This window comes from Cibotium barometz, chromosome 52 (genome assembly GCF_041138505.1).
Source record: "Cibotium barometz isolate CiBa-2024 chromosome 52, ASM4113850v1, whole genome shotgun sequence".
NCBI classification, from domain to species: Eukaryota; Viridiplantae; Streptophyta; class Polypodiopsida; order Cyatheales; family Cibotiaceae; genus Cibotium; species Cibotium barometz.
The window spans coordinates 28120322-28147416 of record NC_141097.1 but is presented as its reverse complement, the minus strand read 5'-3'; the positions used below and the strand labels follow the sequence as shown (position 1 = coordinate 28147416).

General features: G+C 44.4%; 1 protein-coding gene across 2 annotated transcripts; it reads right to left on the bottom strand.

Moving 5' to 3' along the window:
- On the bottom strand, positions 1–23093 carry LOC147609005 (katanin p60 ATPase-containing subunit A1-like). 2 transcript variants are annotated; one of them, XM_086788513.1, is made up of 7 exons: positions 22454–23093; positions 19358–19856; positions 18391–18591; positions 1609–1853; positions 1333–1497; positions 1060–1151; positions 1–533 (listed from the first exon to the last, which is right to left on the bottom strand). In XM_086788513.1, the coding sequence occupies exons 1-6, from the start codon at positions 22570–22572 to the stop codon at positions 1097–1099; spliced, it is 1284 nt and encodes a 427-aa protein (XP_086644639.1). In that variant the 5' UTR covers positions 22573–23093; the 3' UTR covers positions 1–533; positions 1060–1096. The 2 variants fall into 2 exon arrangements, with proteins under 2 accessions (XP_086644639.1, XP_086644638.1); XM_086788512.1 differs by having other exon boundaries at positions 1060–1147; positions 22454–23090.
- Between the last annotated feature and the right edge of the window lie 4002 nt (positions 23094–27095).

Genomic DNA, 27095 nt, shown 5'->3' with positions numbered 1-27095 from the left:
GACGTGTCATATGGGCTCACATAAAAGCTTGGAGACATGTTTTGGCACAAATCAAGCTAATCGTGAACTACATGGGAACAAAGAACAAGATGATCAAGGTTCCTAGCGATTTTGTCAGATTGGTCATTGAGATGAAAATTGCAAGCAGGAAAAGGCCCATATTGTCTCTCACTTTGGGTTCATAATTAAAATTTAGAAGGGGACTAACCTTCATCCCCAAAAACAGGCATTAGCTCATGCACATACATCATAGGCTAAGCTGAGCCAAATTCAGCAAACCACTTCTCATGTCGTTCAATATCCGCAGCTGAGACGCTGCGCGAGATTTTGGACAGCGCTTCTTCGAAGTCGCACATGGCAACAGGCTCCTGCATTGCATCCTTCGTCATGTTCTTGATCTCATCCCGAGTTTTCCCGGCAATTTTCCTTCTCATCCCATTCATGGAAGCATCTCTGCATATATTAGTCAAATCATCTCCACTGAATCCCTCAGTTCGACAAGCCACCTCATCAATAGCCACATCAGCTGCTACCTGTCCAATACAGGAGATATTTAGCAAGAGAAACTGAGCTTTAAACAAAAATAAAAGGATGTCAACATAACATGCATGCAAACCCATCCAAAGTTTATGCTCAACATTGACCCACCACCCTCTCTCAGGCATGTAAAAGGTGTTGTCCTTTCTTTGAACAACGTGAAGTCATTAATATGGACTACTTTAAAATCAAACATAGCACGTTGCATTCATAGGTACCATAGGTTGCCTTGGACATAGTAAATGAGACAAGCCAAGGGTGTTCCTTTACATCATTGCACAACTTTGGTGCCTAAGGACACTATAGTGGCTTATCTTGGCTAACAGCTTGGATCAATGCCATCATTATTTTGTTTGAGAGCATCCAAAAGATATCAGTCTTTTGCACAGCTTGCCTCTTCAAGTCTTAATAAGCATCCAGTATTTCGGTTGCTTCTTGCGTTAACGGGTGCAAAACTTCTTTTCAAAGGAAAAAGATGCACGTCGCCATGCTTAGACTTGGTCAAATAGGGAAAATGAATACCTCGACACCTCTGAGGTTGATACGAATCAATTCGCGTCTACTCTCCTCGTTTGGAAGAGGTATATAGATCCTCTTTTCTAGCCTTCGCCTGCCTAGTCAAAAGCCAACATTAGAACCCAACGCTAAAAAAAATTTGGTACAACCATCATCACCCTAGGACTCAGCACGGCATCGCAAATAGCAGTCAGCATTTTATCCACCTCAAAAGGCAAGCTATATGAAGGCTTCCGTCTTAGTTCAAAGCCAAAATAGAACATTTAAGGGATTCCTTGCCTAAGTGCTTCATCGATATCCCATGGGAAGTTTGTTGCTGCCAACACCATGACTGTTTTCTTCTCTACGTCCTCGCCACTGCTACTTGAACTGTTATTGACACCATCCACTTGCACAAGCAGCTCAGACTTCACACGTCGTGAAGACTCGTGCTCTCCAGAGGCCCTGCAAACCATCACTTGCAAGTTATGTGAGCCAGAAGGCAAGTATATACAATGAATAAGGAACAACATACTGCCATGGCAATCCCTGGCTACAGCAGCAACGTGCACATACCCACGAGCATTACATAAGGAGTCGATCTCATCAATAAATATTGTGCTTGGAGCGTATGCCCTTGCTAGATCAAACAGACAGCGGACCATGCGTTCACTCTCCCCTCGCCATTTCGAAGCCAATGTTGCTGAAGAGACATTGAAGAAAGTGGTACCACACTCTGTTGCAACAGCTTTGGCCAGGAGAGTTTTCCCAGTTCCAGGAGGGCCAAACATGAGGACACCTTTCCAAGGCCGACGTATGCCCTGCAAGAAACAGGACACGTCAGTTACAACTCGGGACCCTCATACAAAAGCTCAGCCAATATAATACATCAATGAGAGCGAGAGAGCGAGAGAGAGAGAGAGAGAGAGAGAGAAGAGAGATTTTATTAATGTCATACATCAAAAGTCCAGCTACCATGCAAATTGGCATGGAAAGAAAATAAGAACTAAACCCAAACGTACACAGACCTAGGTATGTGGACTGATACTAATAAGACGGTAAGCCCTTATAAATGCATTCAATATCAGTCTAGAGCAAGCTGGAGTTCGCCCCTGCAAACGCTGGTCGCCCTCCCCTCCCTGCACGTTTCTGCACCAGCCCCCATCTCCTCTTTGCACTCCCCTGCCCTCCGCCTTGCCTTCACTCCCCCCAACTCCGCCTCTGCCCAACTTTCCTTTGCGCCCTCTGAGCCCGCCACCCTCCTCTTCCCTCGTTTCGCTGCCCTCATTTTCACCGCCTGCCGCCGCGTCCTGCTCTCCGCCCTGCTGCCCCTGCTCCTATGCGCCCTAGCCGCCTCTTCGTTCCGCCACCTCCTTCGCCCCCCTTTGAAGCCATTCCACTCTGCCTTCTCCCACTTCTGCCCCCCCCACCCCCCGGGCCCGTGGCGCCCGTTCCCCCTTTCTCCGAAGTGGACCTCCAGCTCCTAGCATCAACAGTAGCCTCCCTCGAAGCCTCAACATTGGTTTGCAAGATTGTGGGTGCACAGCCAGCTTCATGACTTCCAGGCCAGCCTCCTTGGCGAGCCAGGCAAGATCATAGATATCTATACCCTCAGGCGTGGCTACTACCAGGTGGAGTTCGACACCCCAGCATGGTTCAGCTGAGCCTCGATGCGTCATTCTTCGCATGTTGGCAGCACGGTTTTGCTCCCACCTCTGACCCTCTTGCTGGAGTATCTGGATTCCCGATCACAATCTGTTTTCCAGGCCTCAGGAAGGAGTACCTTCCGCTTCTCCCCATCATTGGGAGAATGATAGGGCAAGTGTTGGAATCCCCGGTGACAACCGTGTCAATGCTTGCGTGGGTGGCTGGGATTCCTTAACTCCATATCAGCATTTCCTCTCCAAAGACAGTATTGCGTGTCCTCTCTCTCCAATGCCTCCGAGGGGAACCCATTCCCCAGCGGGTGGACCTCCTCCCTCTGGTGATCCAGCTCTCCAGCACCCTACCCCTGATGACAGGGATGGGAGTAGGTGGCAGACGATTGGGTGGAGGCAACACAGACGTCTGGCTAGAGCAACGCCCGCCGGTCCCCCTCCCCCCCTCCTACATATACCTTTATTGTGATAGCTGGAGCCCAGTTTATGCATATAGCCAAGGAAGAGCGCAATGGGCCCACGCCGCTCTAGGCGAGTCGTCCTTTGTGAGTTGTAGAGAGCCTTAGTGGGAGGCACTATCGACATCGTCTTTCTTCAGCATTTGTCAACTAGTCGTCCCCGCAAATGCGAGAGATTTTGCAGGGCAGCAGTTACACCTTTCAGTCACCCGCCTTCAGCCCATCTGGGATCCAAGGTGGAGTGTATCTTTGTTAGTGAGCAGCTTCTTCTAGTGGTGGTGGATTCCAGCACCATAGTTCCAAGCAGAGCGCAATGGGTGATTATAAGACTTGGGGAGGACCGTACAGGCCTCCTCAACATCTGTCCTTAACTCCATGGCAGGTCGAGCAGACTTCTGGAGCACAATTAGGCAGGGCCTCCCTCAGGCTGATTTCTGGTGTATGGAGGGAGACTTCAATATGCTCGAGACCACAGAGGATAGACTAGGTGGTAGATAGGATACCGTCTTTGAAGCAAAGCTTGTGGCTTCGGAGAAGCTTGTCTTCACCATTAGTGGACAGGACGCTTGGCACCTCCCAAAGTTTGGGCATAGTCAAGGGAGCCTATATTCTCCAGATCTGACAAGCGGAGCACAGGCCTCAACCTCTCTCAGTTGTGGTCCTGTGGACGGGCGGTTTGGTTGGTATTTTAGCCGACACTAACTTTTTCAACCATTCGCACATCATCCTCTCTCTAGAGGACCCCTGGAGATGATAGTCAGCAGTGCCTCTGCATACCCTAGAGCTTGATACAAGACCTGAAAATTACACGAGGATTGAGGAGCTCTAGGAGAGCTTGACCTTTCATGAGGACACAGTAGTGGCGACTTTGGATACTGGGCTCAGTGAGATCAATGCCATTCTACAGGAGAGGCAACTCAGACCAAGCTCGCAGAGTTTAGAGAGCAGGAGAGGAGTTTCCGCCGGAGCCTTGCCTCCCACTAGTGCTTGCACAAGCTCACCCCAGACAAGTCGTGGATTGAGGCTGAGATGGCCACAGCCCACACTGAGATCAGCTCCATAGAGGAGAGGAGAGTGGAATACAGATTCCATGCCCTCGCATCTATCTAGACTCAGGCTGGAGAAAAAGGCATAGGGGACTTCTTCGAGCGGACAAGGCATCATCATCGGAGAGATGGCATCCGGAGGCTTACAGGATTGAACAGCACCATTGTGTCCAAACCGCCCAAGGTTCGAGCCATAGCCACCACTGGCTTCTTCACTTCCCAGCTCACTAGAGAGCCCCCTTCTCTGCCAAGGAGACTGCACTCCCTAGGGGCAAGTGCCCACATGAGGATGGGCTTCCGGTTCCCCAGATTCTTCATCTCACTGGGAACTCATGGAGGGTGGATTCTGCACGACCTTCAATGAGATTATGAGTTCAAGATCTATGCCAGAGAGACCAGCGGAGGGTTTGATTCGTTTGATCCCCGAGGGAGGTGACAGATCGGAGATTCGCCAATGCAGACCGATCACCATCTTGGGGACCGCCTACAAAATCCTAGCCAAAACCATCAGCCATCGACTACAGCACCACCTCCCAGATTTGATCCATGGCATGCAGACAGGTTTCCAGGATAAGAGCATCTTGGACATTATCTTCACCTTTTGGGAGGCATCCGCCACCGCCCATCTACAACAGCAAGACTTGGCCATTCTTTTGCTCGATTTCAAGAAAGCCTATGACAAGGTGGATTGGGGCTTTCACAAGGGAACTTTGTGCAATATGGGTTTCCCCCGCCACCTAGATGAAAGCCTATGACAAGGTGGATTGGGGCTTTCACAAGGAAACTTTGTGCAATATGGGTTTCCCCTGCCACCTAGATTCGAGGTGTCATCATTCAACCTTGCCACAAAAGCCGCATGGGCATTATTGATTCTTCTATGAAGAGTTGTGAGGGCTCCATACAACTTAATATGCTTAAAAAGTAGAATTGACTATTCACAATCACTTACTTGACTCAAATTGTCAAATCCCCAAGGATCTCCTCGTGATCGTTCCTGGTACGAGACTCGAATCCTGCAAACAAACAAATAAACAAACAAACAAACAACAAGGGGGTGCAGGCCTGACTCACCTCCCAACCATGACAGCCGTGGGCAAGCCCACAGTCTTGGCTGTCCCCACCGAGCCACGAGCTGAGCTAACTAGGTTGACGTACCGACCAATCTCCTCCTCGCGACGTCCCATACCACCACGAAGCTACCCTCGCGGGCCTCGAGATTGCTGCCGGCCTCGGCTACATAAAGCAGGTGCACGTCTGCACTAGATCCAGGCTCCAAAACCATAGAGCTCTCACAAACTCGCGAGACTCTCTATATCTAAATAACTAACCTTGGCCACCCTTTTATAGGCTCTTGGCCGGTCATCGAGCGTCCACACTTGGGCGCCCGCCCGTCCATACTTGGGTGCCTGCCCGTTAGTCTATCCCTAACTCAACTCGTCAATAAGCCTGCCTAGCTCCAAGCTTCCCCAAACCTCGAAGCTAGTCTTGCGTGCGTGTACAACACGGTAGATACACACTGTGCACATGACATACTCCCCTTCCTCTAAGAGCTCACTCCTGAGCTCACTAAAAAGCCAGGATGATCTCTCTGAAGAGTAGTCAATGTCTCCCATGTAGCGTCCTCCTCAGCTCCAAGCTTCCCCAAACCTCGAAGCTAGTCTTGCGTGCGTGTACAACACGGTAGATACACACTATGCACATGACATACTCCCCTTCCTCTAAGAGCTCACTCCTGAGCTCACTAAAAAGCCAGGATGATCTCTCTGAAGAGTAGTCAATGTCTCCCATGTAGCGTCCTCCTCAACACGATCCTTCCACTTGATCTTGTATTCCGTGATAAGCGTATTACGCAATCTTCTTTCACGAAATCCAAGAATCTTTTCAGGATCGTGTGGAACAAATGTCATGTCCTCGACATCTATAATTTCTTGAGGAGTAACTAACTGATCTGTCCCACCCAGTACTTCCTTAAGTCTACTGACATGAAATATAGAATGAACTTTCACATGAGAAGGCAAATCCAATTCATATGCAACTGAACCAATCCGTCGTGTAACACGAAATGGTCCACAGTATCTAGGGGATAATTTCGGAGATCGACCTGTTCGTAAAGTCTCAGAATCTTTGGGAACTCGCAAATACACCATCGTTCCTTCAGAGAACTCTCTGGGTGAACGATGTCTATTAGAATAAAATCTGTCTCGGTCTTGAGCACTTCTAATATTCCTTTGCAACTTGTAACATTTTTTGCATATCTTGCAAAAAATTACGTGCTGCATCATGCTGAAGTCCTGAGAATCCTACTGTAACAGGTGATCTAGGTTGAAAACCATACATAAGCATGAAAGGACTAAAACCTGTACTCGTATGCTTAGTACTGTTATATGCAAATTCTAACATAGGAAGATAATCCTCCCATGAACTCTGTCTTTTGGATACATATGCTCGAAGCATATCCTCCAAAATCTAATTCACTCTTTCAGTCTGGCCATCAGATTGAGGATGATCAAAGGAACTCAAATTCAAAGTTGTTTCCAACATCTCAAAAACAAGTTTCCAAAAATCACTCGTAAACTTAGAGTCCCTATCACTGACTATGTTTTGCGGTAACCCGTACAGTCTAAACAATTGCTCGATAAACTGCCGTGCTATTTGCGTAGCTGTAATAGTCTTCCGGGTCGGTAAAAATCTAGCCATTTTTGTCAAGCGATCTACCACAACCCAAATAGAATCGTGGCCTTGATGTGTTCTTGGCAATCCGGTAATAAAATTCATGGAAATACTTTCCCATTTATTACCTGGGATTTGCAAAGAATGCAACAACCCAGCCTGTCTAAAGCGTTCAGCTTTATTTGCCTGACAAATTTGAGACTTGAGAACATAATCTTCTACATACCCTTTCATCTTTGGCCAATAAAAAGTGTGTTTCACTAACGATAGTGTCCTGTGTACCCCAGGGTGTCCAGCAAAAGGAGCGTCGTGACACTCCTTAAGAATCTTGGACCTAATGTCCGGGATCTGTGGTACACAAATTTTGTCATTACGGAATAGTAAACCATTCCGAATCATCCACTGGCCTCCTGCAGCCTCAATGGTAGACTGCTCAGTCATTGAGTCTTGGTCAATCAATGAGCTCCCGTCCTGGATCTTTTGCCAAAATGGACCAAAATAACTATCAGTCTTGCAAAGCCCTCTCAATGACTGAAATAAGTCAGTAGAAATCTCGGTGAACGACAAAGTATTCACCTCTCGAATTCGACTAAGCGCATCTGCAACACTATTCATGGACCCTTTCCGATAACGGATCTCAAAATCAAAATCTTGCATTAACTCCGCCCAACGAGCTTTCCTTCCTCTCAAATCATCCGCATCACATACATACTTGATTGACTGATGATCAATCAATACCACAAACTTTGAGCCATATAAATAATGTCTCCAAACCTTGAGAGCATGAATCACAGCATAAAGCTCCTTCTCAAGGAGCATTGGTTAACCCAAAAGATAATACGAGATACCACCTTTCGATCACAGCATAAAGCTCCTTCTCAAGGAGCATTGGTTAACCCAAAAGATAATACGAGATACCACCTTTCGATCCCATACTTGCCTTCCCGCAGGTAAGCGTACCTCATAGGTATGATCGCTAGGTGTCGTATCAAAACTCAATTTCTGCACAAGTTTGTAGTTAACAAAGTTGTGTGAGCTGCCAAGGTCTAAAAGAATGTGAATCTTATGGCCATTCACTTCTCCATAAACTCAGAGAAGATCATGCAAGCCAAATACTTTAGAATTGAACAGACAATCAGAACAAGTACTAGGGCAAGAAAGTACAGTAATTGACGTACCTGTCAAAGACAACTGGTTAGCCGCCTTTGGCTTGGGTCTTGCGTTTGTCTTTGCACCCTTTTGCTTCGGGCACTCGTTACGCATGTGTCCTTTTTCTTCGCAGATAAAACAACGTCGTTCCTTCTTGAGCTTTAAAGCCCTAAGGAGTCGTTTCTTCTTCGCTGGTGTCAAACTTAAATTCATCGAAGGTTGGTTGGAAGACTTTCCTTCTGTCGTGTTAGCCATAGGTGCGGAGAACTTTCTTTTATGCTTGTTCCCCTACTCGGTAACGGGTTTCGACTTGGAAGAGACTACGAGCTGAATGAATGGCTTCGTCCAATGTTTGAGTCTGGTAAACCAGCTACGAAAAATCCCAAAAGAGTAGTGGGATCCATCTTTGTAGCCATAGGTGCGGAGAACTTTCTTTTATGCTTGTTCCCCTGCTCAGTAACGGGTTTCGACTTGGAAGAGACCATTGTATCATCATAGATACGAGCTGAATGAATGGCTTCGTCCAATGTTTTGCATTTGTTATTTTTAACCTATAAACGGTATGAGTCTGGTAAACCAGCTACGAAAAATCCCAAAAGAGTAGTGGGATCCATCTTTGTAGCTTTCATCTGCAAGTCCCTAAACTTCTGGAGGTAGACCTCATAAGTGAGGTGCTGCAAGGTCATGGTCAAAGCTGAAAACCGGGCAACAACATCATAATCATCCTCTTTCTTGAGAAATTCCTTCTTGAAGACGTCTTCGAATTGTGCCCAAGTCGTTGGCTTAGGATTGAGTTCCTTCCACCAAAGCAAAGCTTTGTCAGACAGGAAACCTGCTGCTAACTGGATCTTTTTTCCATCATCATATGGATGAAACTGAAGTGAACTTGCCACTTATGTAGCCAAGTGTCCACGATCTCCTTAGTGCGCTGCTTTTGCTCGCCCCCGAACGGTTCCGGAGTAATGTTGAGGCCTAAAGCAGAGGCCAAGGTATCCATACCCGATAAAGTAGAGAGAGTAGTGGTCAATAGAGCGATGGAGTTTTGCAAAGCTTGCATCTGGGCTGCGATTTGTGTCTGACGTTCCGTTGAAGAAGCTTCGAGAGTTACTTTGAACTCTCGGAAATCTGATTTTGACACATAATCCTCAAAAAGATCGGCATCGGTATCTTCCGTAGCCGGCAAGTCTTCGCGTTCAACAAGGGGCTCCAACTCTGATTCTTGGGTCGACATCGTGAAGTGGGTAAGGGGAGATAAAATTCGATCTTTGCACAATAAAAGTGCAAGGGAACTTGAGAGCTTGAGAGCTTGAAAACTTGAGAGATGTGTGGCAAGAAGCCCACTTAAGCGATTTATAAAGATAGCCCCAAAAGCTTCTTGAGCTTTTGCTTTTGTGTTTATATATATATATATATATATATATATATATATATATATATAAGTTCTGTTTTCTTTTTCTTTTTTTTTTTTAACACATTGAACCTTAGGGACTCTTAAACTTTTGTTTTAAAAAAAAGTTTAATAAAAAACCAAAAAAAAACAAAACGCCGAATCGGACTGGACGCATGCTTTTGCTATTTTGCTTTTTTTTTTCCCCCTATCCCGTCAGAAATAGCACTGCCGGCTGCCTACGAACGCCCCCATGCTGCTGCCGGTGCTGCCTGAACTGTCGGTGCTGTCTGCGCCAACCTCGTGTAGGCTTGGCCACAAGGCGGCGTGGACCTGGGCGCCTGCCTAGCCTGGCCTAGGCGCTTGCACTAGGCTACGTAGACCTGGCTACGTAGGCCTACGCGCCTGGCCGCCTGGCTACGCAGGCCTATGCACCCGCTAGCAAGGCTGCCTACATAGGCCTAGCCGACTGCAAGCCTGACCTCTCTATCTCGTTCGCGTTCAACCAAAAGCAACGAACATGCTTTTTGTTTCTGTTTTCTCTCTCCAGTTCGTGCTGAAGGCACTCAAGGGTTAGGGTTAGGGTTTACACAGGTTCAAGCAAGCGTGGAAACCAAGATGAGAGAGAACACGACTTCAGTATGCTTCAATGATCAGAAAAGTGAAGTACAATAGCCACATGATCGTGCCCTAAAAGATAAGTGTTCACATGTTCGGCCATAAATGTGCCGGGTGGACCAAAACAGTTATAAACTGCATATAAGTGAAACTGAACTAAACTGGGGAAAAAACCTCCACTAATTGAAGTAAAAAGTGCCCCAGTAATCTACTGATGATCACTAGCACTCCTCTGGGTGCATACACAGCATAAAACCCAACAAACCCCCCTGGAGTGATATGTGATCACTGTACATCATCCACCAAAAGGAAACAAATTCAAAGCATTGCGGAATGCTTCAAATTTCGGACGTGGTAATGCCTTGGTGAAGATGTCTGCCACATTCTGATCTGTAGGACAGTATATCAGACTGATATCTCCTGCCTGGAGTCTCTCCCGAACAAAATGATAGTGAATCTCAATGTGTTTCGTGCGAGCATGAAACACAGGATTCCTGGCCTGGCCACAGCAATGGCACTCTGACTATCAGTATAGATAGGTGTAGGCTCCTCCACTGAAATATCCATATCAGTCATAAGACGACGCAGCCAAACACACTCAACAGTAGTAGTGTAGGCTGCTCTGTACTCTGCCTCACAAGACGAAGTGGCCACTGTGGTCTGTTTCTTGCTTAGCCAAGAAATGCATGAAGCGCCAAGGAAGAAACAATTTCCACTAGTGGAATGTCTGGTATCAAAATCACCAGCCCAATCTGAATCACTGTAAGTGTGTAACTGCATGTCACCCCCCTCAGGATAAAGCAACCCAAGAGACAAGGTACCCTGCAAATAACGGAATACACGCTTCACAGCTTGCCAATGTGACAACCGTGGGCTGTGCATGAATCTGCTCAACTAAGAGACTGCATACTGAATATCTGGCCTTGTATTACACAAGTAAATGAGGCACCCAACAGCCTGAGCATATGTAGTGGCATCAAAGGAAACACTGTCATCTTGTAGTGACAGTTTCATCCCAGGCTCCATAGGAGTACTAATAGGCTTGCAATCCTGAAATTTAAACTTCTCCAGAAGTTTAGCAACATAGCGTGATTGCAACAACCCAATGCCTCTGTTATCCTGCACAAACTGTATGCCCAAATAGTAATGTACAAGGCCCAAGTCAGACATGTCAAATGTCTGTTGCAGTATCTCCTTAAAAGCTGCAATTTTGTCATCATTTGATCCCATGAGCAAGAGATCATCCACATAAAGACTGATGACCAGCAAATCTGTCTCTTCTTTCTTTACATACAGAGTGGCCTCTGATGGACTGTTCACAAATCCCTGAGTGAGTAGAAAAGCATCTATTTTTGCATACCAAGCTCGTGGAGCTTGTTTCAAACCATACAAGGCTTTTTTCAGCTTGCAAACTTTCCCCTCATGACCATGTTCTGCAAATCCCATGGGCTGAAATACATAAACTTCCTGCTCGAGGTCCCCATGTAAGAATGCAGTCTTTATGTCCAACTGGTGAACAACCCAACCACGATGTGCAGCCAATGCAATGACACACCTAAGTGTCGACATACGGGATGTAGGAGCAAATGTCTCCTCATAATCAATGCCCTTTTTCTGTGCATAGCCCTTTGCAACTAGACGGGCTTTGTACCTGTCAATGGATCCATCTGCATGTCTTTTCAACTTATAGACCCATTTAGTACCAATGGCTTTCTTGCCTTTGGGCAGATCAACCAAATCCCATGTTTGATTCTTTTTAATAGAATCAAACTCATCCTGCATGGCTTTGTTCCAATGCACATTATCTCGTGCATCCACAAATGAATCAGGCTCATCATCATCCTGTAAACTGGCTGCCATAACCAGATTCAAATCCATGATGTGTGCATGCTCATTGGTCCTTGTCTCCCTACGAGTACGACCAGCAAGAGGACCCTCTAAATGGCTGTCCTGTAATGTCCTCAAATACCATCTAGGTATATGTCTGACCTGTGGTGCCTGCTGTCCCATATTTGGTTCAGCTTCTGGCTCATTTGGCTGCTGAATTTCTGCACCACCTACATCATTTGCTGGCTGTCCAGTACCCTCATGAGTTGGATCACCAACTGTGGAATGAAACTCCATGGGTAGTAGACCTTCAAACACATCATTTTCAGCCTGATTTGCCTCATAACCAGCCATGGATATTTCTGATTTTTCATCAAAAATCACATCCCGACTGATGAATATCTTCCTGGATAGTGGGTCATATAACCTGTAGCCCTTGCTCTCACGGCTATACCCAACAAAAATGCATTTTGTGGCTTTATCATCCAGCTTCCTCCTCAACTCTTTGGGTATGTGTGCATATGCAAGACACCCAAAGATACGAAAATGCGATACAGAAGGCTTGCGGCCATGCCAAGCCTCAAAAGGAGTAACAGAGACCAATGCCTTTGTGGGACATCGATTCAAAATATGACAAGCACACATTACTGCTTCCACCCAAAAGATATGTGGTAGCCTTTTTGCCTTTAGCATACATCTGGCCATCTCCATGAGTGACCGATTCTTCCTTTCTGCAACCCCATTCTGCTGTGGAGTGTAAGGAGTAGTATACTGATGTTTTATACCTCTACTCCCAAGAAAAGAATTCAGCACATGTGACATATATTCCCCCCCTCGGTCAGAACAGAGAGTCTTCACCTTGCATCCTGACTCTGTCTCAGCAAGTGCTACAAAGGCCAAAAATGCATCATATACCTGTGATTTCTGTGTCAAAGGATAGACCCAGCATATACGAGAGAAGTCATCAATAAATGTTGCAAAATAAAAGCAACCACCTAATGACTTTGTCTGCATGGGACCACAAAGATCACTATGTATAAGTTGCAACTTTGCAGTTGCTCTTAGAGTCTGATCACGTGGGAAGGAAAACCTGTGCATTTTTCCCAAAATACATCCTTCACAAATATGATCTGGAGGCTTCTCCATGAGAGGTAGATCTATAAACATATTATGTCGCTGCATAAGCATAAGACTCCCAAAATTTACATGCCCCATGCGAGCATGCCATAACTCCGCATCAACCATAGCTGGAGTAAGAGTGAATGCATGATAAGCAGACTGATCCACTGGCTGAAATGCATCCAACTAATAAAGTCCATGACATAATGTACCAGTAAGCATCAAGGTCAAGGCATTAGCTTTGTCTCTGACCATGCATTTATCATCATCAAAGTGGACCTGCATTCCACAATGTGCTAAAGAAGAAATGGACAACAAATTCTTCTTTATCCCTGGTACATATAAGGCATCTGTAAGGCGGAGAATGGAGCCATCAATGGCTGTGAGCTGAATCTCCCCAATGCCACGAACTGGATATGAAGCATTGTTGGCACACTGAACAGTTTTGCCAACAGGGGCAGGGCCAACATGACTAAACAAATCTTTGCGAGATGTGATATGCTTTGAGGCACCACTATCAAAATACCAAGTACATGCATGCTCTGTCAAACTGAGTGCCTGTGAAGACCAAGAGGCATCATAGCTGCATGTATAAAAACAGTAATCCCTGTCCTCAACAAAAGAAGCAGTCTCTGGAGGAGCTTTAGAAGTATCATTAACTAACATCCCAGCTTCCTTTGCCTTCTCTTTGGCAATCCTCTTCCTACATTCCGTGATGTAGTGACCTGGCTTCTTACAGTAATGACATTTGCCCTTCTTCTTGGGCTGTCCATCACCTTTCTTGGTATCCTGTGAAGAACCACCATCACCTGAATTTTGATTTGCACTCTTTGGCTGAGTTTTTCCTTTCCCCTTTTGACCTGTAGTAAATGCTTGTTCAGCATTTGTGTTCATATTCATATTCTTCCTCATTTGCTCCTCTTGTAGTAAGAGAGCAACAAGTTCCTGATACTTGAGGGGTTCAACAGCATTCCTCATGCTAAGGTTCAAAGAGGTATGGAAAGCCAAGTAAGATCTTGGCAAAGAGTGCAAGATGGTGGACACAAGCTGTGTTTCAGGAATAATCTCATCCACATTGATGAGTTGCTCTCTCAAATCCTGCAGCTTGTTTAAGTGGCTAGACATATCATCTCCTTCATTCATTTTCTGATTTTCCAGCTCTCTTTTCAAAAATGAGATCCTAGCCTCATTACGAGCAGCATACATCTGCTCCAAAGTCACCCATGCATTCTGTGAAGAGCCAGCTGAACGAATATGAGGTATAATGGACCTCTGTACTGACAATGCAATGAGTGACAAAGCTTGTGCATCCCTGGCATCCCATGTCTTTTGAGCATTTGTTCTCTGAACAGGCAATGGCTGTCCTGGAGCCTGTACCTGTTGTCCTCGTCCACGAGCACCCCCTTGGGGAGGAGTCTCTGGAGCCAATGGACCTGGACGTGGTTCATCACCACTAACAAAATCCCAAAGACCTTTTGCCACAAGCACATTTTTCAGCATAAAACTCCACAAGGAGTAGTTCGTGCCATCCAATTTGTCTTCCTTAGACAAATATGTGAATACATCACTTTGCTGTTGATTTGCCATTATGCTTTACGCACAATGTTGTACCTGTTTACCAAAAAACCAATAACAGAAACCCTGATAATAACTGTACTCCACTAAATACAGTTCACCCAAATCTGCCTGCACTCTCAATCCTCTGAATGTGCAGCTCAATGCACCAATGACTGAGTAGAGCAGCAAATGGCGTACACAATGCCAAAATGCCCCAAAAATCCCAAATTTGCTACACCCAAACTGTGCAAAAAACCTGTATTGTTCTTTGCTAGAAAATCTGCCTGTTGTGCCTGTATATTTTTCACAGAGAAAATAAAAATGCCCAAAAACTGAATTTTAATGCTTACCACCGAATGACTGTGAAGGTTGTGGTATTTCTGCAGGTACTGATCACCAAAGTGCAAGTACAAATGACTGTACTTCACAAGACTGATGTAGGTGGAAGTACTGTGCAGGTAGCACTTACTGTACAGGCAGATACAGTTCTGTGTTGGGCGAGCAAGTACACGTCAGGTACAGAATGCGCACAGAAGGTACACTCGCCAGGTGTGTACAGTCGCCAGATACAGTCGTCAGGTACAGTCGCCAGGTACGGAAGGTGTGTACGGGGCAGTAGGCGCAAAGGTGTAGTTGAAGGCGCACAGGTGATGATGGCTGCGCTTGACTGTACGGTGGCAGCGCTTGACTGTACGGGCAGGTACAGTTACGTAACTGTAGGCGACGCCTGTTGTAGTACCCGACTGAAGGCGACGTGCAGTACTGAATGTACGGGCAGCTAGCGCACACGTACAGCTGAAGACGGCGCTGGCTGGGTGTACGTATGCTGTACGGGCAGCAGCAACAAGTGTACGGGCAGAGCAATGCAGAGCTTCAATGCTCTGATACCAATTGAAGGCACTCAAGGGTTAGGGTTAGGGTTTACACAGGTTCAAGCAAGCGTGGAAACCAAGATGAGAGAGAACACGACTTCAGTATGCTTCAATGATCAGAAAAGTGAAGTACAATAGCCACATGATAGTGACCCTAAAAGATAAGTGTTCACATGTCCGGCCATAAATGTGCCGGGTGGACCAAAACACTTATAAACTGCATATAAGTGAAACTGAACTAAACTGGGAGAAAAAACCTCCACTAACTGAAGTAAAAAGTGCCCCAGTAATCTACTGATGATCACTAGCACTCCTCTGGGTGCATACACAGCATAAAACCCAACACGTGCGACTGCACAAACAAATCTTTACCTTTTCTCTGCTAAGCAAACAACCCTTCTTAGACTACCATCCCCATCAACATGGGTTTCTTTGATGAAAAAAAACACATACCAATCTGAAAACAGCAGTATGCACAAAAAAAACAGCAAGCTTTTTTAACACATACCTTTCTTCGACCTCATCTTTCTCTACCTACCGACTTGCTCGTTCACAAGGTATGCTCTGATACCATTGTCAAATCCCCAAGGATCTCCTCGTGATCGTTCCTGTTACGAGACTCGAATCCTGCAAACAAACAAATAAACAAACAAACAAACAAACAAACAACAAGGGGGTGCAGGCCTGACTCACCTCCCAACCATGACAGCTGTGGGCAAGCCCATAGTCTTGGCTGTCCCCACCGAGCCACGAGCTGAGCTAACTAGGTTGACGTACCGACCAATCTCCTCCTCGCGACGTCCCATACCGCCACGAAGCTACCCTCGCGGGCCTCGAGATTGCTGCCGGCCTCGGCTACGTAAAGCAGGTGCACATCTGCACTAGATCCAGGCTCCAAGACCATACAGCTCTCACAAACTCGCGAGACTCTCTATATCTCAATAACTAACCTTGGCCACCCTTTTATAGGCTCTTGGCCGGTTATCGAGCGTCCACACTTGGGCGCCCGCCCGTCCATACTTGGGTGCCCGCCCGTTAGTCTATCCCTAACTCAACTCGTCAATCAACCTGCCTAGCTCCAAGCTTCCCCAAACCTCGAAGCTAGTCTTGCGTGCGTGTAGCACACGGTAGATACACACTGTGCACATGACACAAATATACAAGAATAAGAGATCAATTATAGTCATGTACATGTTATCTTTACGAAATCTAAAAATTATTATAACATATATATTAAATAATTTGTGTAAGATAGAGGTAAGAGAAAGAGAGAAATAAGAGACATATTGGCATCCAAGAGATCTCACATATGCAAATATGGAGGATGAAATATCATCATCATGGTGGAGTGTGTAGAATAGAGATGAAGCAAGGAGAGAGGAGGTTTAAGCCATGGCAATGGTTGTACAAGATGAAGAGTTAGAGAGAAAGTAATAGAGAGAGAGAGAGAGAGAGAGAGAGAGAGAGAGAATCAAGCCAAGAGAGAGCAAGTTTGCAGAACTCAAATGATACTCATTATGATAATGAATCCACCACAATACATGCATTTATAGGCACCAAGGCCTTATCTTTTGACCCTTAATAAGAGGGTGTTCGCACCTCCAGACTAACTTCGAAATACCCAACAAGACATGCATAGAGGATTAAAGATGAAGCAACCCCCCCATAAAAGAATTATTCAATCCAAATACTATAGGATGAGCTTAATTACAATCAACCTAAGGTGAGAAAAATAATTCCCACTCTCACAGGTTATGCAAGACATGTACAACTATTCATGCTAATAACACACATGCAAAATATGAAATTAAAATATGCAATATATACAATACTCCATTAAGCTTGAGGTTCAGAGAAGAGGGAGAGAAAAATAGCCTTCATTTGATTCCATAGTGATAGCATATCTTCCGCAATGGAGAGGATTCATCTTATAGAAGACGGTGAGAGTTATGAGAACTGATTACAAGTTAAAGAAATATTTATGAGATGGTGTACAGCCGAGTAGAGCTTGAGAGAAAGAGAAGACAAGACTCTAATTTACAAGAAAAGAGAGTTCTCAAGGCAAGGGCTGAGAATGACAGTGAAGAGACACTTGTAGATTTTATGGACAAGTGGAGGCACACTTGTTGCAACAAAGGAAAGTGGACAGACACTTATTGAAAAAAGTGGAAAAGTGATAGGACACTTGTAGACTTGATGGACAAGGATTACTTGTCCCTCTTCTCGATCTTTCTTTCTAGAGGTGTGTACTACATAAATAGAAACATCAAAATTTAGAAAATTATGTCAATCCTCAAAAAGTTCCCAAATGCTGAACACAGGCAATAAAACCATTATGTGACTCTGTGATGCCAGCCTCTCCCACTGCTCATCACCAACTGGATGGAAGAAGAAAGCACACCATAGGACATTGGGTCTGCTGCAAGGGCCCACATGATGAAGATAACACCCACCTCTACAGGTGCAGCTCCTATTTCAGACAATACTTCCATTGGTGTTGAGGACTAGTCCTGATAAGTACGTCAAGCATCATGATCCATAGTCTCTCCATCCTTGTCCAATCTTTCCTCCAAAGGTCTGGCCCCCAATGAAGAACCCAGACATGGCTGCAATTTCTTTTTGGTGCTTGCCGCCGGAAAGGGGAGGGGGGGGGGGTGAGGGAGGAGGAGAGAGAGAGATGAGTCTTTTAATGTCATGGCAAAGAAGCCAGCGAACATCTACAAAAAAGAGATGATATGTGTGCGCGCGCATGCACGCGCATGTGTGAGTATAGTTCATCATAGAGTACATACATTCCTTACATTCTCCTGAGACAAATTTGCACAACCAGTGCAGGGAAGTAGCCATTTTCTTTGAGACAACTAATGTGAAGTGCACAGTTTCACTACTTTATCGGCAACTAGTGCTGGCATTTGGTGATGTGCCAGAAAATGTACCACAGTTACTGTACACCTCTATAGTATGGCATTAAGGATAAAATTATGATGTATTTATTACCTGGAAGTATTCTGGCATCCATAGTGGCAGCACCACAGCTTCTTCCAACAACCTCTTTGCCTCAGCAAGCCCAGCAATATCATCCCACCTTACCCCAGGACTTGTTTCCAGAACATCCCTCTCAAGCATTTCTGCCAACTCTTGATCAGGCCCCTCATAACGTCCTTTCCTTTGTTTTCCATCTTCATCATCAGCCCCACCCTACACACACATGAAGACAGAAAAAACAGCAGTAAGAAATGGGCACAATGATACAATATATACACAATGGGCATTTAAGGTTAGAAAAACAGATTACCAGCCTTAGAAAACAGTCTTTCACTTGCATATGGTCTAAATCATCATATCAGCAAAACAATTTTCTACATAAAGTGGTTATAGCCCAAAAGGTTAACAAGAGAAATCTACACAGACGAAGATAACATATCATCAAGGGCCGCCTCCTATTATAATCCACAAGCCCCCTGCCAGAAAGTTATCCACCCTGAAAAAACCAAGTTCATCTATGTCTGCTAAAAAATGCCATAGAAACAGGCAGATAGTCATTTCTTGGAGCTTTGATGTCGATTCCAGGGCATCCTTGTGTCATCCTTCTTATCTCCTTGCCAGTTAGCTTGGGACACCCATGGCCTCTGTCTCATTATCAATACGGCTCACGATGGTCTGAAACACTCTGCTACACCCTTATCCCAGTGTTCCACGGTAGACAAGACACTTGCATTTGATGTCCAGGGCTGATGCATGTGGCACATTGTTTTGACCCACCTATGCTGAGGAAAAATGAAACTTGCTACACAGACCAAGCTGCACCAGAAAATATATGCTGTAAACTTGCTGCATGTTTATTAAAATGTTGATCTTCTTCACCAAAAACAACGAAAATATTCACTTACAACAACCGACACCACAAAAAAAGCCATGCGGTGCATCGAAATCTGAGAAAGCAACTTGATCTGAGGAAGCATACCAATGAGTCCCTCTTGTTTGGAGTCTTGCCAGAAGGCTTTTTCCCTCCTTGGCTGGAGCTGTTCCCTGATCGGGAACCTGGTCTGCCAGAAGGGCCAGGGGCGTTTTTTGGACCCCGCCCTGAGCCTGCAGCACCGCCTCTACGAGCCCATGAAGGTCCCTTACTGTCTCCATCTTGAATACCACGCCTTCCGGTAGTCATCTGCCCTGCTTTCGTTGGCCTTCGACTGCCATATTGTTGTTGAGGATCTCTACCAGGAGCTCTCCACACATCAGGATCATCAGAAACCTCAGCCGAAGTTGGAAATTCATCTACTGGTGTGAACATAAAAGGCTTAGAGGAGATGTGAGGCGAAATAGGGCGGAACGCGCCAGAGCCATCCTTGAAGGCTTGCCTCTCAGCATCTAACTGTTTTACAGCCTCAACTTCCTCTGCAAGGTCCTTCTTGCATTTAAGCCATTTTGTGCGTATCAAAGCGTCTTCCACTGTAATTAAATGCCTGTAGTAAAAAAGCAATAGTTCAAGACTTCTTCTAAACAGTCTTTTCTAGCATGAAACCTCAAACAGCAAAATTAAGTTACCCTTATAAAGGCACTTTATTAAAATTAAGTTGTTCCATTAAAGGCAAGATTAAGATTTAACATTTCAAGCAGTTTATTACGCCATTAAAGGCACCTGGAAATATTGCATGTAAAAAGCACAGCAATACTTAGTAAGACTTCTATACAAATATTGGTATACAAACATTGGATTCCCCCTCAACCTATCTTGTTCAGACTCCTATGCACAATTGTATAGTTTTGAATGTGACTGCTTGCAATCAGATCAATGCCAAGGACACACACATGGTACCACCCCAGCCTAGATCTACTAAGGCCAGTCCATTTGTTAAATTGCTTGTTAAACACCTCTATGGCATGGGATGAACGATAAGTAACTTAGGCCTATATCTGACTCCCTATGTGTTGTAGTGCCTGTGGAAAGATCCTAAATCTTCAATGGAAGCGATCAAACAATAGGATGCTGTACATGAGCTCTCTCTCTCTCTCTCTCTCTCTCTCTCTCTCTCTCTCTCTCAGAGGATAGGTATGCAAGGGATTTAAACTAGGTGCACACTTGTGAGGATTTCTCAAGGCTATTATAAGAGTGCCGGCCGAGAAGTCAGAACACCTCAACCAAGATCAAGGAGAGCAAGAAATGTGGGAGAGTAGATTTGAGCGATCATATTTACGCATGTATGAGACACTTAAAACAACCCTCACCAGGCAACCAAGTCAAGGGCTGGCCACGTTTGGCTTCCCGAAACGAAAATAAGAGAGCTGAATAGCTTTTCTTGCTGGTCATAGGCAGGCCAACAACAAGCTGACCAGCCAACCAGCAGAAAGGGGGGGATTTCAGAATATAATACTAGTCTGACTGTGCAAATCCGTTTTTTCATATTTTCAAAGAACTAGGGATTACCCTGCTGCTTTGGCCACTGAGCTTGAGCTTTAGAGCATGAAACATTTGTTGGGCATTCATACACCTAATGATGTGATAGCTGAGCTGTGTGATATTCTCATTCTCCATTCTCACCCACGGCAAGTGGCAGATCAAGAACTCATGCCATCCTCAAGCCTTAAGCTTATTGTTGCCATCTGAGAAGAGTGGCCATGAAACTCGATGCTAGCATTCATCATGGCTTTGTCTTTCTTTCCCCTCTAGAGAGGTAATAAAAACTCAGTATAATGGTTTATCCATGAAGAGTGGTCCTTTAAATATGGACATATCTTTAGGGAAGAACCTGCAACCTGGGTGCTGATGAGGTGAGTGAGGATGTCAATACATGTAGTCTGCTATGCATGATGGAGTTGACGATTTGAAGCTTTGTGGATAGACTCGCATGCGCTTGAGATTGCGCTTCAGTTTTTGTTCGTGCCATGCTATGAAATTGAACATGTCATAGTGTCATGGAGTGTGAGATGATACTCACATGATGATGCCTGAAACTTTCAGCCTTACTTGGGTTGTGTCACATCGATGCCATCCTCAGATCAGAGGCTGCTAGTAAACTTCGTAGTGTTCATTGACAACATCCTGGATAAATAGCAGTTCCAAGGGGGTAGACTAGCAGGAAAGGAAAGTGCATACCTCTTGAAGATGGTTTTCCACCAGAAACACCCAACCCAGAGAGGAAGCAACAAAGAAAGACAGCCAGACCCACTTCAGAAAACTCCCAAGAAGCCCTTAGAGCAGAAAAAGAGTGAACAAACAGAAGTATCACAGGTGACAGGTCAGAGAAACAACACAAGACAGGAAAGGGGCCATAATTGAAACCAAACACCCAAACCCCAGCAATAGAGACTTGGAGAACTCTCTCTCTCTCTCTCTCTCTCTCTCTCTCTCTCTCTCTCTCTCTCTCTCACGCAGACACAAATCTCAAAAACAGATAATCCAAAAGCCACCATCGCCATCAAATTCAGAGTATTGCAGCTATCAATGGGCTATAAGCCAGAATTCAAAAGGCTTTCATCCATTTTCCAATGACCCTGTGATCTAGTGTCTAATGTATGAACAAAATGATAAAATCTTCAGGCATCTGTGCATACACTTTCATGGACAGCATAGACAATGTCCTCTAATTTCATCAAAACCCAAGAGTTAAATCTTTATACATAAATTGATCTGCTGAATTTCTGTTTATGCAGCTCCGACCAGATGCTAGCACAGAAGGCATATCCAAATCCATGTAACCATTTCATTGATAGTTTCTGCATTAGAATTAGTAAGCTCTAGCACTAACAGAAAAACCAAACAATGTAGTCCGAATTACTGGATCAGAAAAGAATTTCCAGCACAAGCTAGCACTGAAAAGCTTGGCCAAACAAATGCAGTGTTTACATTTTTTATTGATCCCATGAGCATATACTAATCAATATGCTCATAGCTAGCACAAAAGAGCACAGCCACATAAATTTTCATGGAACTGCCATCAGCATAACCATTTTGATGTGATTGTGGTTACTATGAGCATAACCATGGATTGACAAAAAACCCAGCATGGTTCCAAGCAATGCAGATTTCAAACGGGCTCAAGATCCACAGACAGATGCATACTTGTTAATCTGCGCAATGGCACCATCAAAGAAGATGATGGAGGTATCGTACAGCCCTTCCAAGGCATATTCCCGAGCCAACTTCAGATGCTCCTGCAATCCGGCTATGGCTCCGACCATCCTCCTGTTTTTCACTGTACCCCAGAAACAAAAATGCGCAGGCAAGTTCTGGAGCAATTCATAACACGATGCGAAACGAGAAGGCACCAGTCCAAGGCTTCGGTAACCCTGAAATCGATGCAGAGAAGGAGACACCGTTCATGGAGACCAAAACTTCAGAAACCCTTATATCAATGCAGCGGAAGAGGCCCTGTTTAAGGAGTCTCGAGCCTCAGAAACCCTATAAACGCTGCAGAGGGAACGCTTTTCACTGTGATGCAGAAGCAAGGCAAAACAATTTATGCCGAGGGCTCATGGAGAGGCGATGGCTCCTGTTTTTCCACTGTATTAAAGAGCAGGTACTGAGGAAACTTGCAGAAACCCTAAAATCGCCGCACGGGAGGTAGAGAAAGAAGAGTTTCTGCGAGGGAAGAGGGGGCTGAGGGGAGGCGAGGGCCAATGCAGGAAGAGAGAACGGAGGAGACGGTGAAGCTCAGAGAGGAATGCGGGATTAGAAATGAAGAAATGCAAACCTTTTCAAGCAGATACTGGCGAGTGAAGGGTCCCCCGCCTTGTAAACGACCCCCCTTCTCCCTCCTCGATGTTGTGATGTTTTAACGTTGGGGACTGTGAAAGCTACATGTGAACCCAAAATTTTGTGTTTTGAATTTTCTGTTACCTCCACAGTGGAACATGATACCCCACCCCAATGTGCCATTTCTTTCAAATACCAATTTTTTTTAAAAAAATTTGCGAGAGGTTCAATTTATTTACCCACACCTTATAGTGTGAGAGGGTGGTCCGTGGGGTTTGAACCCCCCACCTAAGTGGCCAGGGACAAGAGCACCTTATAGTGTGAGGGGGTGGTCCATGGGGTTTGAACCCCCCACCTGAGTGGCCAGGGGGACAAGAGCACCTTATAGTGTGAGGGGGTGGTCCGTGGGGTTTGAACCCCCCACCTGAGTGGCCAGGGACAAGAGCACCTTATGGTGTGAAGACGTGGTCCCTGGGGTTTGAACCCCCCACCTGAGTGGCCAGGGACAAGAGCACCTTATGGTGTGAGGGGGTGGTCCGTGGGGTTTGAACCCCCCACCTAAGTGGCCAGGGACAAGAGCCTTAACCACTGAGACATCTCCCCCAACCCCCTCTCCTCCAAATTGCGATGCAACACAGTTGTTGCAGGTTCAACACCTCTTCTTCTTTTTTACACGATCCACCCTTTCAAATTAGATACAATAACCTACTCCCACTCAAAGGACTTGGGCAAGCATGATGCAACAAAAACACAAGATTCTCTTCACTTTTTTCACATTTTTCAGCCCCGGCGAAGATGTGTAATGGCCCTAAAATTTCCTTGGCATAACCCAAACCAAGGAAGATTTATACAAATCGCATGCTTTGTCTCCTGTCACGTTCCCATATTCACATGAGAGCTAAGAGTAATGCAAGCATTGCTATCAACATTGTCAAAGTCATTGTACATATGCCCATGAACACAAAAATAGAAGCCTTAAATCAGCATGCAAAACACATAATATGCTCGCATAGCACACCAAGGGAGTGGAATAGTCAAATAAACTCAGATCACGCAAGTTGCATTGCACGCGTTGCATCTGAAAGGAATCCTATATCTCACTCATTTGCTTCCTGGAACTTATAGACCATGTTCTATGTGTGAAGGAGCTAGCCCACTTGGCCAAAGCAAAGAAGGGCTTATGTTCCAACACTAGAGTTCCATGTGAAGGGGGGCTTATGTCAAAGTGCTGATAAAAGCATAAGTTCCAAGTTTTAGCACTACCCTCTAATGGACCCCATACATAGACTACGCATGAAATGAACTTGCATGCCCAAGACTCACTGGACAATCATAATGGTTCGCATGCAATGGAGTAAGGGGTCATTAAGAGAACACTTCCCAAAACCAAACCTCCTAAATCACCAATATAAGGACACAAACCAAACAAGTGGTTGAACAATTTCATTGATACATTGAATGGTGATTTGTAGAAACCTAGGCTTTTGCTCATCATCAATCTTGTTCTAGTGAGTTACAAAATATCTATGAGGTCTAGTTAACCATTTTGAAAGCAATGAATGTGAAATTGTTTGCTCCACATGACTGTGGGGATTGTAAGGATGAAAAGATTTATTGAAAACTATATCATATTGCCTTCCATCAATTACAATTTTTAAATAAAAATGTCATTCTTGTAGTGGCTCCCTTACCCTATCTCCTGTCCATATAGATCATCTTTTGCAAGTTTGTGCATCTAAATAGACATGCAAGCCCCCTCTTTACGTGCCACAATAATAAATTTGAGAATTCTATAATAAAAGTGAGGCTACATTTTTACACTTGCTCATGAGTATGTCCAATGAGAATGTGTTATTTTTGGTATGGCGTAATTTTCAACTTTCAAAACAACCATCACACATGTTCTACTAAGATTGTAACATTGATTGGGCAACTTTCAATTACTATGATGGAAAAAATTGCATTCCCTTTGTTTATAATTCTTGCTCATTGTCCTTTGTCTTCTTGAAATATAATAAAGTAGTTTGCACCTATCAAGTTTCGCGCAAATAAAAGCCCTTTCCTTTCATGTCAGAGTACACATTGTGTCATATCCCATGGGCCATATAAAAATTTAGACTAGGCAAATAAAATCCCTTTCCCTTCATGTCAAAGAATACACATTGTGTCATATCCCATGGGCCATGTATTATGTATGCATGCAATTATGTTATGTATACGTTATCATGTTGTGTTATGGAAGTTTTGTTACTATATTCACACATTCATTAACAAATTAAATAAATAACAAATAATCAACATAAAATACGTCAACAAAATTTTAACAAGTATTTTTGTGTAGAGGGTTGTCCCCTTTTGTCCTCTAGCATCGAGTAATGTGAGTGCATGTGAAAAAAAGAGATAAGCATCTTTCTTCTTAGTGAGAACTGTAGGTGAGGTTGTCGAGAATGTTCTAGAGGTTGTGTTGTTATTACAAGAAAATATAAGAAAGAATGGTCATACTAAAATTGTAGCAAAAAGTGGGTAAACTTGTGAGATAATACAAACATAGTTAAGATATGTTTGTCATGTATGGGTAAAGATATGTTTATTATGTGTTAGGGTGTTACCTTAGATTTGTGTAACAATAGTGTGTCAAAGTGAATGTGTGAAGCATGGCTATTGGCATTTTGTTGGATTGCTTATTTGGAAAAAAAAATGTGCATGATGTGTTCTATTCAAAATTACCAATCTTATGGATGACATCAGGCTAAGGGTCATGAGTTTTTACATATGGATGGAAAAACATTACACCCATATGGATGACATAAGGCTAAGGGTCATGAGTTTTTACATATGGATGGAAAAACATTACACCCATTCATGCCAAGCTTTTCAATATAGCAATTTATTAAGGCTTTTCCCAAACGTGGACCTCCAATACCATCATCGCTATCCATAAAGATAGCGACCGAATGGAATTGAGTAACATTAAGACAATCTACGCCTATGTGAGGAGCTTTGCTGAAGTAGGGAATATGAATGCAAAAGGGCATGCTAGTTTACAAGCACCCATTTATATTAGTCATATCTTCATCCATCATCAAAGGAAGCACACTAGGTCTATGAATTTAATGATGTGTGGTAGAATCTTTTTCATAGACTCCAAGTTCTTGGTTTCTCCCCTTAATGTGTGCATCTTCTAAAAAAAAGGACTTCTACAAACACAATTTCTTACATATTTCACCATATAATTTCATCCACATGGAAGGCACATGCTATAATCCATCCAAAATGTCTATGAATTATAGTGGGGCCTCTTTAGTGATTGGATAACTTGTAGCATTTTTTTGCTTTGTGAGATAGAGGTGGTTGAGTCCAAGGAGCACATCCTTTTCAAATGCCAAGTCTATTATGGGACCATAAGTACATGGCATTCCAATTTTTACAAGGGCTTTGGGCCCCTCCCTCTCTTTATGAATTATAGTGGGGCCTCTTTAGTGATTGGATAACTTGTAGCATTTTTTTGCTTTGTGAGATAGAGGTGGTTGAGTCCAAGGAGCACATCCTATAATCCATCCAAAATGTCTATGAATTATAGTGGGGCCTCTTTAGTGATTGGATAACTTGTAGCATTTTTTTGCTTTGTGAGATAGAGGTGGTTGAGTCCAAGGAGCACATCCTTTTCAAATGCCAAGTCTATTATGGGACCATAAGTACATGGCATTCCAATTTTTACAAGGGCTTTGGGCCCCTCCCCCTCTTTATTTAGTTCTCTTTCTCCTTGAGACTAGATAGCTTTGAAAGGAGCTGTTGAGAAACTAGCAACTTTTAGACTAGCCACTGTTATGCTAAACCACACCTCCAAGATAGAACTCTACACATTCACCTAATGGATGAGCAACGAAACACAACTATCATGGGGTACTTACCAATGCTTCGAGCTCGTGTCTCTTGAAGCCTCCAAGCTTGCATATATGCTCCAAACTCCAAGCTCCACCTCCTCACTGTCATCATGGAGTTGCTCACA